The sequence below is a fragment of the Salmo trutta genome, chromosome 31 (genome assembly GCF_901001165.1).
Source record: "Salmo trutta chromosome 31, fSalTru1.1, whole genome shotgun sequence".
In the NCBI taxonomy this organism is placed as follows: Eukaryota; Metazoa; Chordata; class Actinopteri; order Salmoniformes; family Salmonidae; genus Salmo; species Salmo trutta.
The window spans coordinates 41,727,943-41,743,162 of NC_042987.1; the positions used below are offsets into that span (position 1 = coordinate 41,727,943).

The 15,220-nt window shown below is 45.5% G+C and overlaps 1 protein-coding gene across 1 annotated transcript in view; it reads right to left on the bottom strand.

Annotated features, from left to right (window-relative positions):
• LOC115169224 (piezo-type mechanosensitive ion channel component 2-like) overlaps positions 1-15,220 on the bottom strand; it is a 186,800-nt gene that overhangs the window by 75,071 nt on the left and 96,509 nt on the right. Inside the window, 4 exon segments of the mRNA XM_029724697.1 lie at positions 7,871-8,036; positions 8,301-8,402; positions 11,825-12,029; positions 14,348-14,548. Coding sequence (XP_029580557.1) covers positions 7,871-8,036; positions 8,301-8,402; positions 11,825-12,029; positions 14,348-14,548 — 674 coding nt within the window.

Consider the following 15,220-nt stretch of genomic DNA (forward strand, 5'->3'; position numbering starts at 1 on the left):
CCTCTAGGTTACAGAGAGCTGGTAGTCCCATCCACCACACTACCAGGTGGTATAGAGGAGATGGACCCACTGGTTGCCCTCTAGGTTACAGAGAGCTGGTAGTCCCATCCACCAAACTACCATGTGTGAAACAGGGAAGAGACTCAGGGGGTATGCTAATTTGTTATAGAGCAGACCTGTCACGGTTGTCGTAAGAACGGGACCAAGGCGCAGCGGATGTTGAGTTCCAAATATTATTTACAAAGTGAAACTTTAAGCAAAAGCAAATAAATCAATAAACAAACAACGAAATGTGACTACCAGCTGCCTCTAATTGGGAACCAAACCAAAACACCAACATAGAAATGTTAAACTAGAACACCCCCTCGTCACGCCCTGACTTACTACACCGTAGAGAAACAAGGGCTCTCTATGGTCAGGGCGTGACAGTACCCCCCCCCCAAAGGTGCGGACTCCGGCCGCAAAACCTGAAACCAATTGGGAGGGTGACACCCTCAGCACACAGGGGGACAAACACCTGCCTGGAGGTGACAGCATTCCCTCCCCCGTATGCCCCTCTAGCACAACATAACAACAACAAAAAAATGGGTCACAACTCCTGCAGCTCTGTCGGACGCTGGGTATGTACATAGTCAATGGTAGGCTTTGAAGGGTCTCCTACAGTAGGTTCACCTATAGCTCATCTCTTGGCAGTAGTACTTTAGACTACTTTATCACTGACCTGAACTCAGAGTATCTCAGAGCGTTCACAGTCAGCCCACTGACACCCCTGTCAGATCACAGCAAAATCACAGTCTACACGAACAGAGTTATGATCAATCATGAGGCATCAAAGCTAAAGGAACTGAATAATATTAAGACATTCTATAGATGGAAGGAAAGTAGTGTGGAAATCTACCAAAAAACAATTAGACAACAACAAATTCAATCCCTTTTAGACAACTTCCTGGACAAAATGTTTCACTGCAATAGTAAAGGTGTAAACCTCGGCAGTATATTTAACCTCTCAGTTCCAAATCTAAACATTACAAGAAGACAACCTAAGAAAATGAACAATGACAAATGGTTTGATGAAGAATGCAAAAACCTAGAAAGAAATAGAGAAACCTGTCCAACCAAAAACATAGAGACCCAGAAAACCTGAGTCTACGCCTTCACTATGGTGAATCACTAAAACAATACAGAAATACACTACGGAGAAAGAAGGAACAGCACGTCAGACATCAGCTCAATGTGATTGAAGAATCCATAGACTCTAACCACGTCTGGGAACATTGGAAAACACTAAACGAACAACAACACAAAGAATTATCTATTCAAAACGGAGATGTACGGGTAAAGCACTTCTCCAAACATTTTGGCTCTATAACAAAGAACAAACAGCAAAAACATACACATGATCAAATACAAATCTTAGAATCAACTATTAAAGACTAGAGAATCCACTGGATTCTCCAATTACATCGAATGAACTACAGGACAAAATACAAACCCTCCAACCCAAAAAGGCTTGTGGTGTTGATGGTATCCTAAATGAAATTATAAAATATACAGACCACAAATTCCAATTGGTTATACTAAAACTCTTTAACATCATCCTTAGCTCTGGCATCTTCCCCAATATTTGGAACCAAGGACCAGTGGTGTAAAGTACTTAAGTAAAAATAATCTTAAGTACTACTTAACTTGTTTTTTGGGGGGTATCTGTACTTTACTTTACTATTTATATTTTTGACAACTTTTACTTTTACTTCACTACATTCCTAAAGAAAATAATGTACTTTTTACTCCATACATTTTCCCTGACACCCAAAAGTACTTGTTACATTTTGAATGCTTAGCAGGACAGGAACAAGGTCCAATTCACACACTTATCAAGAGAACATCCCTGGTCATCCCTACTGCCTCTGATCTGGAGGACTCACTAAACAGAGAACATCCCTGGTCATCACTACTGCCTCTGATCTGGAGGACTCACTAAACAGAGAACATCCCTGGTCATCCCTACTGCCTCTGATCTGGTGGACTCACTAAACAGAGAACATCCCTGGTCGTCCCTACTGCCTCTGATCTGGTGGACTCACTAAACAGAGAACATCCCTGGTCATCACTACTGCCTCTGATCTGGAGGACTCACTAAACAGAGAACATCCCTGGTCATCACTACTGCCTCTGATCTGGAGGACTCACTAAACAGAGAACATCCCTGGTCATCACTACTGCCTCTGATCTGGAGGACTCACTAAACAGAGAACATCCCTGGTCATCCCTACTGCCTCTGATCTGGAGGACTCACTAAACAGAGAACATCCCTGGTCATCCCTACTGCCTCTGATCTGGTGGACTCACTAAACAGAGAACATCCCTGGTCGTCCCTACTGCCTCTGATCTGGTGGACTCACTAAACAGAGAACATCCCTGGTCATCACTACTGCCTCTGATCTGGAGGACTCACTAAACAGAGAACATCCCTGGTCATCCCTACTGCCTCTGATCTGGTGGACTCACTAAACAGAGAACATCCCTGGTCGTCCCTACTGCCTCTGATCTGGTGGACTCACTAAACAGAGAACATCCCTGGTCGTCACTACTGCCTCTGATCTGGAGGACTCACTAAACAGAGAACATCCCTGGTCATCACTACTGCCTCTGATCTGGAGGACTCACTAAACAGAGAACATCCCTGGTCATCCCTACTGCCTCTGATCTGGAGGACTCACTAAAAAGAGAACATCCCTGGTCATCCCTACTGCCTCTGATCTGGTGGACTCACTAAACAGAGAACATCCCTGGTCATCCCTACTGCCTCTGATCTGGAGGACTCACTAAACAGAACATCCCTGGTCATCCCTACTGCCTCTGATCTGGTGGACTCACTAAACAGAGAACATCCCTGGTCATCCCTACTGCCTCTGATCTGGTGGACTCACTAAACAGAGAACATCCCTGGTCATCCCTACTGCCTCTGATCTGGAGGACTCACTAAACAGAGAACATCCCTGGTCATCCCTACTGCCTCTGATCTGGAGGACTCACTAAACAGAGAACATCCCTGGTCATCCCTACTGCCTCTGATCTGGAGGACTCACTAAACAGAGAACATCCCTGGTCATCCCTACTGCCTCTGATCTGTAGGACTCACTAAACAGAGAACATCCCTGGTCATCACTACTGCCTCTGATCTGGAGGACTCACTAAACAGAGAACATCCCTGGTCATCACTACTGCCTCTGATCTGGAGGACTCACTAAACAGAGAACATCCCTGGTCATCCCTACTGCCTCTGATCTGGAGGACTCACTAAACAGAGAACATCCCTGGTCATCCCTACTGCCTCTGATCTGGTGGACTCACTAAACAGAGAACATCCCTGGTCGTCCCTACTGCCTCTGATCTGGTGGACTCACTAAACAGAGAACATCCCTGGTCATCCCTACTGCCTCTGATCTGGTGGACTCACTAAACAGAGAACATCCCTGGTCGTCCCTACTGCCTCTGATCTGGTGGACTCACTAAACAGAGAACATCCCTGGTCATCACTACTGCCTCTGATCTGGAGGACTCACTAAACAGAGAACATCCCTGGTCATCACTACTGCCTCTGATCTGGAGGACTCACTAAACAGAGAACATCCCTGGTCATCACTACTGCCTCTGATCTGGAGGACTCACTAAACAGAGAACATCCCTGGTCATCCCTACTGCCTCTGATCTGGAGGACTCACTAAACAGAGAACATCCCTGGTCATCCCTACTGCCTCTGATCTGGTGGACTCACTAAACAGAGAACATCCCTGGTCGTCCCTACTGCCTCTGATCTGGTGGACTCACTAAACAGAGAACATCCCTGGTCATCACTACTGCCTCTGATCTGGAGGACTCACTAAACAGAGAACATCCCTGGTCATCCCTACTGCCTCTGATCTGGTGGACTCACTAAACAGAGAACATCCCTGGTCGTCCCTACTGCCTCTGATCTGGTGGACTCACTAAACAGAGAACATCCCTGGTCATCACTACTGCCTCTGATCTGGAGGACTCACTAAACAGAGAACATCCCTGGTCATCACTACTGCCTCTGATCTGGAGGACTCACTAAACAGAGAACATCCCTGGTCATCCCTACTGCCTCTGATCTGGAGGACTCACTAAACAGAGAACATCCCTGGTCATCCCTACTGCCTCTGATCTGGTGGACTCATTAAACAGAGAACATCCCTGGTCATCCCTACTGCCTCTGATCTGGAGGACTCACTAAACAGAACATCCCTGGTCATCCCTACTGCCTCTGATCTGGTGGACTCACTAAACAGAGAACATCCCTGGTCATCCCTACTGCCTCTGATCTGGTGGACTCACTAAACAGAGAACATCCCTGGTCATCCCTACTGCCTCTGATCTGGAGGACTCACTAAACAGAGAACATCCCTGGTCATCCCTACTGCCTCTGATCTGGAGGACTCACTAAACAGAGAATATCCCTGGTCATCCCTACTGCCTCTGATCTGGAGGACTCACTAAACAGAGAACATCCCTGGTCATCCCTACTGCCTCTGATCTGTAGGACTCACTAAACAGAGAACATCCCTGGTCATCACTACTGCCTCTGATCTGGAGGACTCACTAAACAGAGAACATCCCTGGTCATCCCTACTGCCTCTGATCTGGAGGACTCACTAAACAGAGAACATCCCTGGTCATCCCTACTGCCTCTGATCTGGTGGACTCACTAAACAGAGAACATCCCTGGTCGTCCCTACTGCCTCTGATCTGGTGGACTCACTAAACAGAGAACATCCCTGGTCATCACTACTGCCTCTGATCTGGAGGACTCACTAAACAGAGAACATCCCTGGTCATCCCTACTGCCTCTGATCTGGTGGACTCACTAAACAGAGAACATCCCTGGTCGTCCCTACTGCCTCTGATCTGGTGGACTCACTAAACAGAGAACATCCCTGGTCATCACTACTGCCTCTGATCTGGAGGACTCACTAAACAGAGAACATCCCTGGTCATCCCTACTGCCTCTGATCTGGAGGACTCACTAAACAGAGAACATCCCTGGTCATCCCTACTGCCTCTGATCTGGAGGACTCACTAAACAGAGAACATCCCTGGTCATCCCTACTGTCTCTGATCTGGAGGACTCACTAAACACAAATGCTTTGTTTGTAAATTATGTCTGAATGTTGAACTGTGACCCTGGCTATCCAGTGAAGAACAAACACCATTGTAAATACAACCCATATTTATGTTTATTTATTGTCCCTTTTGTACTTTAACTATTTGTACATCGTTACAACACTGTATATGGACACAATATGACATTTGTAATGTCTTTATTCCTTTGGAACTTCTATGAGTGTAATGTTTACTGTTAATTTGTATTCTTTATTTCACTTTTGTTTATTATCTATTGGCATGTTTCCTATGCCAATAAAGCCCCTTAAATTGAATTGAAAATTGAATTGAGAGAGAGAGAGAGAGAGAGGTCTGGAGACTGGGCCATAGTGGCAGACACTGATTGGACAGAAGGTCTTATAGATGATGGATTTCTCTCTACCTCCATATCAGGAATCTGATACATTGAAAAAACAGAGGTATAAGTGCCGGGGAACAAGGGCTGATGGCTGAGCGGGCCCTGGTCAACAGTAGTACACTATAGGGAATAGGGTGCCTTTTGGGATGCAAGCCAGAGCATGGTTTGGGTTGCAGGCCAGATGCAGACTAGAGCACGGTTTAGGATGCAGGCCAGAGCATAGTTTAGGATGCAGACTAGAGCATGGTTTAGGATGCAGGCCAGAGCAAGGTTTGGGATGCAGACTAGAGCATGGTTTGGGATGCAGGTTAGAGCATGGTTTGGGATGCAGACTAGAGCATGGTTTAGGACGCAGGTTAGAGCATGGTTTGGGATGCAGGCCAGAGCATGGTTGGGCCAGAGCATGGTTTGGGACGCAGGCCAGAGCATGGTTTGGGACGCAGGCCAGAGCATGGTTTGGGACGCAGGCCAGAGCATGGTTTGGGATGCAGACCAGAGCATGGTTTGGGACGCAGGCCAGAGCATGGTTTGGGATGCAGGCCAGAGCATGGTTTGGGATGCAGGCCAGAGCATGGTTTGGGATGCAGACTAGAGCATGGTTTAGGATGCAGGTTAGAGCATGGTTTAGGATGGAGACTAGAGCATGGTTTAGGATGCAGGTTAGAGCATGGTTTGGGATGCAGACTAGAGCATGGTTTGGGACGCAGGCCAGAGCATGGTTTGGGACGCAGACTAGAGCATGGTTTGGGATGGAAGGTAGTGCATGGTTTGGGATGCAGGTTAGAGCATGGTTTGGGTTGCAGGTCAGATGCAGGCTAGAGCATGGTTTAGGATGCAGGTTAGAGCATGGTTTAGGATGCAGACTAGAGCATGGTTTAGGACGCAGACTAGAGCATGGTTTGGGATGGAAGGTAGTGTGCTAGTGCTCTGTCCATAACTACTGCTGTTGATGGACACAGAGTGCCATAATGAAACAGCTCTCCACTCTGAGCATCAAAACACTGTAATGTTAGAACTGGACACAATCAATGGCCATCCTCTTTTCCTGTGTCTCCCTATCCTCCCATCAGATCTGCCTTCCTCGCTCGCTGCCTAGCGCAATCAAGGTGAGAGACTCTGGTTGGCACTTCACTGGGCTGCACCTCTGCATACTGTAACATACTGTAACATACTGTAACATACAGTAACATACAGTAACATACTGTAACATACAGTAACATACTGTAACATACTGTAACATACTGTAACATACTGTAACATACAGTAACATACTGTAACATACTGTAACATACAGTAACATACTGTAACATACTGTAACATACTGTAACATACAGTAACATACTGTAACATACTGTAACATACAGTAACATACTGTAACATACTGTAACATACAGTAACATACTGTAACATACTGTAACATACAGTAACATACAGTAACATACTGTAACATACTGTAACATACTGTAACATACTGTAACATACTGTAACATACAGTAACATACTGTAACATACTGTAACATACAGTAACATACTGTAACATACTGTAACATACAGTAACATACAGTAACATACTGTAACATACTGTAACATACAGTAACATACTGTAACATACAGTAACATACTGTAACATACTGTAACATACAGTAACATACTGTAACATACTGTAACATACAGTAACATACTGTAACATACTGTAACATACTGTAACATACTGTAACATACAGTAACATACTGTAACATACTGTAACATACTGTAACATACTGTAACATACTGTAACATACTGTAACATACTGTAACATACAGTAACATACTGTAACATACTGTAACATACAGTAACATACTGTAACATACTGTAACATACAGTAACATACTGTAACATACTGTACATACAGTAACATACTGTAACATACTACATACAGTAACATACTGTAACATACTGTAACATACAGTAACATACTGTATACTGTAACATACTGTAACATACAGTAACAACTTACATACTGTAACATACAGTAACATACTGTAACATACTGTAACATACAGTAACATACTGTAACATACTGTAACATACTGTAACATACAGTAACATACTGTAACATACTGTAACATACAGTAACATACAGTAACATACATGCTCATATGCATCAATCTCCATGGTATAATGGTATAGTCACTACCTGGAGTGTATGAAGTCGGGGACAGGGTGGTATAATGGTATAGTCACTACCTGGAGTGTATGAAGTCGGGGACAGGGTTGTGTAATGGTTTAGTCACTACCTGGAGTGTATGAAGTCGGGGACAGGGTTGTGTAATGCTTTAGTCACTACCTGGAGTGTATGAAGTCGGGGACAGGGTTGTGGACGCTGAAGGAGGCTGTGTCTAGGTCTCTACAGATCTCCACGTTGTCTCCGGCCATGAGACGGACAGCTGCTTTGTTTTCCTCTTCAAATATACTCTTCTGGAGTGAGGCGCAGAGAAGGAGCATGAAGTCATCTGGAGAGGAGAGGAGACGAGAGGGAAGAGGAAAGGAGAGAGAAGAGGAAAGGAGAGAGAAGAGGAGAGGAGAGGAGAAAAAGAGAGAGGAGAGGAGAGAGAATAGAGGAGAAGAGGGGAGGATTTAGGAAAGCATATTTTAGCTTCATAGCAATTTAATAGCTAACCAAAATGTAGATAGAGACTGAGGCAATATAATCCATTCTATCAACCCTGTCCATACCGATCCCTAATACACAGATGACAGAGCAATATGGTACATACAGACAAGAAAGATCGGGTTGGGGTTGGTGTGGAAGTCAGGGAAATATAGCCACTTGATGACGTTGGAGTCCATCGCAGAGTTAGGGAACCGCCATGGATAGTCTGAAGGGAGAGCAACAACAACAATATCAATGGCCAAATCATCAACACCCATACATTTCATAATTAAGCTCAATTTAAACAAGCACATAATACATGTAAACTGTATAATGCATAAGACATACACATAATAATGATACTACTACTACTAATAATAATAAGATTAAGTATTTGTAAAGCGCTTTTCAATACAAGTAACAAAGTGCTTCACATCATTAAATAATAAAACACAAGTACTAACAAAGAAACAAAGACAGGAGGAAGGAGAATATATTTTAGAATATTTTTTTTATCATACATTAAAGCAGGGATTTAAAAAGAGGCAGTGAATCTGTAAGCCTGATGTCCTCTGGCAGACCGTTCCACAGTCTAGGACCCTAATGACAAATTCTCCTTTAGTTTTCAACCTTGACTTTGGAATGGACAACAGTACCCTGCCAGAGGATCTCAGGCTGCGTCCTGGCTCGTAGTAGAGATAAAAGATCTGAGATATAGGATGGGGCTGAACCAAGCCTTAAACATAATTAATAACATTTTAAAATGTACCTAAAAATGACTAGAAGTCAGTGTAGAGAAGCTAGAATAGGTGTGATATGGTTACATTTCCTGGTTCCTGCATTTCCTGGTTCCTGAATTTCCTGGTTCCTGCATTTCCTGGTTCCTGCATTTCCTGAATTTCCTGGTTCCTGAATTTCCTGGTTCCTGCATTTCCTGGTTCCTGCATTTCCTGAATTTCCTGGTTCCTGAATTTCCTGGTTCCTGAATTTCCTGGTTAAAAGCTGAGCTGCAGCGTTTGGAACTAACTTTTGGCGATGGAGTGATTTCTGACTCAGACGAGTATACAAAGAGTTACAGTCATCTAAGCATGAGGAAATAAAAGCCTGTGCAACTTTCTCCAGATCAGTGAGTGAAATAAAAGACTTGACTTTAGCTCTATTTCTTAGATGATAAAAGCAGGATTGGACAACCTTTCTTTACATGCAGCTCGAGGTTTAGATTAGGGTCAAAGAAGACACCAAGGTTTCTGGACGTATGCTTTACATTTGTGGAAAAAGTACTAAGGTTATCTACAATCTGAGTTCCTTCAAGGTGGGGGCCAAATAAAATAAAACAACCTCTGATTTCTTCTCATTGAGTTGGAGAAAACTGTCAGACATCCAACATTTGATGTCAGCAAGACACCTGTCAAGGGTAGCTACGCTAGCTTGGTTAATGATGAAGGGTAGCTACGCTAGCTTGGTTAATGGTGAAGGGTAGCTACGCTAGCTTGGTCAATGGTGAAGGGTAGCTACGCTAGCTTGGTTAATGATGAAGGGTAGCTACGCTAGCTTGGTTAATGATGAAGGGTAGCTACGCTAGCTTGGTTAATGATGAAGGGTAGCTACGCTAGCTTGGTTAATGATGAAGGGTAGCTACGCTAGCTTGGTTAATGGTGAAGGGTAGCTACGCTAGCTTGGTTAATGATGAAGTGTAGCTACGCTAGCTTGGTTAATGATGAAGGGTGGCTACGCTAGCTTGGTTAATGATGAAGGGTAGCTACGCTAGCTTGGTTAATGATTAAGGGTAGCTACGCTAGCTTGGTCAATGGTGAAGGGTAGCTACGCTAGCTTGGTTAATGATGAAGGGTAGCTACGCTAGCTTGGTTAATGATGAAGGGTAGCTACGCTAGCTTGGTCAATGGTGAAGGGTAGCTACGCTAGCTTGGTTAATGGTGAAGGGTAGCTACGCTAGCTTGGTTAATGATGAAGGGTAGCTACGCTAGCTTGGTTAATGATGAAGGGTAGCTACGCTAGCTTGGTCAATGGTGAAGGGTAGCTACGCTAGCTTGGTTAATGGTGAAGGGTAGCTACGCTAGCTTGGTTAATGATGAAGGGTAGCTACGCTAGCTTGGTTAATGATGAAGGGTAGCTACGCTAGCTTGGTTAATGGTGAAGGGTAGCTACGCTAGCTTGGTTAATGATGAAGGGTAGCTACGCTAGCTTGGTTAATGGTGAAGGGTAGCTACGCTAGCTTGGTTAATGATGAAGGGTAGCTACGCTAGCTTGGTTAATGATGAAGGGTAGCTACGCTAGCTTGGTTAATGATGAAGGGTAGCTACGCTAGCTTGGTTAATGATGAAGGGTAGCTACGCTAGCTTGGTTAATGGTGAAGGGTAGCTACGCTAGCTTGGTTAATGGTGAAGGGTAGCTACGCTAGCTTGGTTAATGATGAAGTGTAGCTACGCTAGCTTGGTTAATGATGAAGGGTAGCTACGCTAGCTTGGTTAATGATGAAGGGTAGCTACGCTAGCTTGGTTAATGATGAAGGGTAGCTACGCTAGCTTGGTTAATGGTGAAGGGTAGCTACGCTAGCTTGGTTAATGATGAAGGGTAGCTACGCTAGCTTGGTTAATGATGAAGGGTAGCTACGCTAGCTTGGTTAATGGTGAAGGGTAGCTACGCTAGCTTGGTTAATGATGAAGTGTAGCTACGCTAGCTTGGTCAATGGTGAAGGGTAGCTACACTAGCTTGGTTAATGATGAAGGGTAGCTACGCTAGCTTGGTTAATGATGAAGGGTAGCTACGCTAGCTTGGTTAATGGTGAAGGGTAGCTACGCTAGCTTGGTTAATGGTGAAGGGTAGCTACGCTAGCTTGGTTAATGATGAAGGGTAGCTACGCTAGCTTGGTTAATGATGAAGGGTAGCTACGCTAGCTTGGTCAATGGTGAAGGGTAGCTACGCTAGCTTGGTTAATGATGAAGGGTAGCTACGCTAGCTTGGTCAATGGTGAAGGGTAGCTACACTAGCTTGTTTAATGATGAAGGGTAGCTACGCTAGCTTGGTCAATGGTGAAGGGAACCTACGCTAGCTTGGTCAATGGTGAAGGGTAGCTACGCTAGCTTGGTTAATGATGAAGGGTAGCTACGCTAGCTTGGTCAATGGTGAAGGGTACTTCCGCTTAGCAGTGAAACTGAATGTTATGATTGCAGATTATGTCACTAAAGGGAAGCATTTACAGGAGAAAAAAAAGATGTGGCCCAGAATTGACCCCTGAGGGACACCGTAGTGAATAGATAGATATGAGCTGAACCAGTCGAGGGCAACGCCAGAGATTCCCACCCACCTCTCCAGCTGATCAACAAAGAAGTTATGATCAATAAGTACTGATATTGATCTCAAATACAATTAGCAGTTTTTTTGTTGCTATTATCACAAATAGAAACTCCACAGTCCCAATAATCCAAAGGAAATCAGGTAAGGTTGTCCACTCTTCTGCTGATTGGTAGAGCCTCCGGCACTGAGGTCCAGAAGAACTACAATAGAATATTCAACAGCACCGGCAGCCAACAGAAGGTCCTTACTGAATTTCAATAAAACAGTTTCCGTGAAGAGAGCGGATCCCGACTTGAATTTTTCTAAATAATACAGACATGCACACACCCTTACCTTTACAGGCTGCAGGTGGTATCCCGATGCAGACAAAGTACTGCCAGGTTAGCATACAGGCCAGGAAACAACAGTATTTAGGCCAGATCTCAGCTATAGCTTTCCTCCTGCGTCTGTACATAACGACTATCAGAGAGAAGGCATGAAGCATGGCATAGAAATCCATACGCTGCCCGATCACATTCACCACCAGTAAGAAGCACATCTAGAGCAGGGAGAGGAAAGAGAGGGAGAGAGAGAGAGAGACAGAGAGAAACAGAGAAAGAGACAGAGACAGACAGAGACAGTGAGACAGAGAGAAACAGAGAGAGAAAGAGAGAGAGAGAAAGAGAGAGAGAGAAAGAGAGAGAGAGAAAGACAGAGAGAGACAGAGACAGAGACAGAGAGAGACAGAGACAGAGAGAGAAAGAGAGAGACAGAGAGAGCGAGAGACAGAAAGAGACAGAGCGAGAGATTAGTGATTGTGACATGACATTGATGTCATTCTCAAATACATTAGCAGCGGTTTGCTTTTATTACAAATAGACAAGACACATCCCAAGTGACCTCTCTGAATATAATGGTTTCTACCTACCACCAAACCAAATTATCTCTCTGAATATACATTGGGGGAAAAAAATATTTGATCCCCTGCTGATTTTGTACGTTTGCCCACTGATAAAGAAAGGATCAGTCTATAATTTTAATGGTAGGTTTATTTGAACAGTGAGAGACAGAATAACAACAACAAAAATCCAGAAAAACGCATGTCAAAAATGTTATAAATTGATTTGCATTTTAATGAGGGAAATAAGTATTTGACCCCCTCTCAATCAGAAAGATTTCTGGCTCCCAGGTGTCTTATATACAGGTAACGAGCTGAGATTAGGAGCACACTCTTAAAGGGAGTGCTCCTAACCGCAGCTTGTTACCTGTAAAAAAGACACCTGTCCACAGAAGCAATCAATCAATCAGATTCCAAACTCTCCACCATGGCCAAGACCAAAGAGCTCTCCAAGGATGTCAGGGACAAGATTGTAGACCTACACAAGGCTGGAATGGGCTACAAGACCATCGCCAAGCAGCTTGGTGAGAAGGTGACAACAGTTGGTGTGATTATTCGCAAATGGAAGAAACACAAAAGAACTGTCAATATCCCTCGGCCTGGGGCTCCATGCAAGATCTCACCTCGTGGAGTTGCAATGATCATGAGAACGGTGAGGAATCAGCCCAGAACTACACGGGAGGATCTTGTCAATGATCTCAAGGCAGCTGGGACCATAGTCACCAAGAAAACAATTGTTAACACACTACGCCGTGAAGGACTGAAATCCTGCAGCACCCGCAAGGTCCCCCTGCTCAAGAAGGCACATATACATGCCCGTCTGAAGTTTGCCAATGAACATCTGAATGATTCAGAGGACAACTGGTGAAAGTGTTGTGGTCAGATGAGACCAAAATGGAGCTCTTTGGCATCAACTCAACTCGCCGTGTTTGGAGGAGGAGGAATGCTGCCTATGACCCCAAGAACACTATCTCCACCGTCAAACATGGAGGTGGAAACATTATGCTTTGGGGGTGTTTTTCTGCTAAGGGGACAGGACAACTTCACCGAATCATTTGACGGGGCCATGTACGGTCAAATCTTGGGTGAGAACCTCCTTCCCTCAGCCAGGGCATTGAAAATGGGTCGTGGATGGGTATTCCAGCATAACAATGACCCAAAACACATGGCCAAGGCAACAAAGGAGTGGCTCAAGAAAAAGCACATTAAGGTCCTAGAGTGGCCTAGCCAGTCTCCAGACCTTAATTCCATAGAAAATCTGTTGAGGGAGCTCAAGGTTCGAGTTTCCAAACGTCAGCCTCGAAACCTTAATGACTTGGAGAAGATCTGCAAAGAGGAGTGGGACAAAATCCCTCCTGAGATGTGTGCAAACCTGGTGGCCAACTACAAGAAACGTCTGACCTCTGTGATTGCCAACAAGGGTTTTGCCACCAAGTACTAAGTCATGTTTTGCAGAGGGGTCAAATACTTATTTCCTTCATCAAAATGCAAATCATTTTATAACATTTTTGACATGCGTTTTTCTGGATATTTTTGTTATTCTGTCTCTCACTGTTCAAATAAACCTACCATTAAAAGTATAGACTGATCATTTCTTTGTAAGTGGGCAAACGTACAAAATCAGCAGGGGATCAAATACTTTTTTCCCCCACTGTAATCGTTTCTACCTTCCTCCAGCCCAAGTGATCTCTCTGAATATAATGGTTTCTACCTTCCTCCAGCCCAAGTGATCTCTCTGAATATAATGATTTCTACCTTCCTCCAGCCCAAGTGATCTCTCTGAATATAATCGTTTCTACCTTCCTCCAGCCCAAGTGATCTCTCTGAATATAATCGTTTCTACCTACCTCCATCCCAAGTGATCTCTCTGAATATAATCGTTTCTACCTACCTCCATCCCAAGTGATCTCTCTGAATATAATCGTTTCTACCTACCTCCATCCCAAGTGATCTCTCTGAATATAATGGTTTCTACCTACCTCCAGCCCGAACTTGTAGAAGAAGTAGTTGATGAAGTACTTGGCACAGTTGACGATGCCGTTGTCGAGGTGTTGCCGCGTGATGTCATGGAAGATGATGCGAGCGGCTGGCGCGGTGAGCTTGTTCCTCAGCCTGTAGTGCTGCTGGTGACGGTAGATGGTCACCTCAAACGCCAGCATGGCCAACATCAAGAGGTTGTTCTGGAGGAGGAAGAGAGAAGAGGAGAGGAGGAGAAGATGAGGAGAGGATGAGGAAGGGGGATGAGGAAGGGGGATGAGAGGATGAGGAGAGGAGGAGGATGAGGAGAAGAGGGGAGGGTAGAGGGGAGGAGAGGAGGAGGGGGCAGGGGAGGATGGGGGGAGGTAGGAGGAGAGGGGAGGGGAGGATGGTGGGAGGTAGGAGGGGGGGGAGGAGAGGAGGAGGGGGCAGGGGAGGGTGTGGGGAGGTAGGAGGTGAGGGGAGGGGAGGATGGGGGAGGTAGGAGGGGGGGAGGAGAGGAGGAGGGGGCAGGGGAGGGTGTGGGGAGGTAGGAGGAGAGGGGAGGGGAGGATGGGGGGAGGTAGGAGGGGGGGAGGAGAGGAGGAGGGGGCAGGGGAGGGTGTGGGGAGGTAGGAGGAGAGGGGAGGGGAGGGTGTGGGGAGGTAGGAAGGGGGGGGAGGAGAGGGGAGGGGAGGGTGTGGGGAGGTAGGAGGAGAGGGGAGGAGAGGAGGAGGGGGCAGGGGAGGGTGTGGGGAGGTAGGAGGGGGGGGAGGAGAGGAGGAGGGGGCAGGGGAGGGTGTGGGGAGGTAGGAGGGGAGGGGAGGGGAGGGTGTGGGGAGGTAGGAGGGGGGAGAGGAGAGGAGGAGATGGGAGGGGAGGGTGTGGGGAGGTAG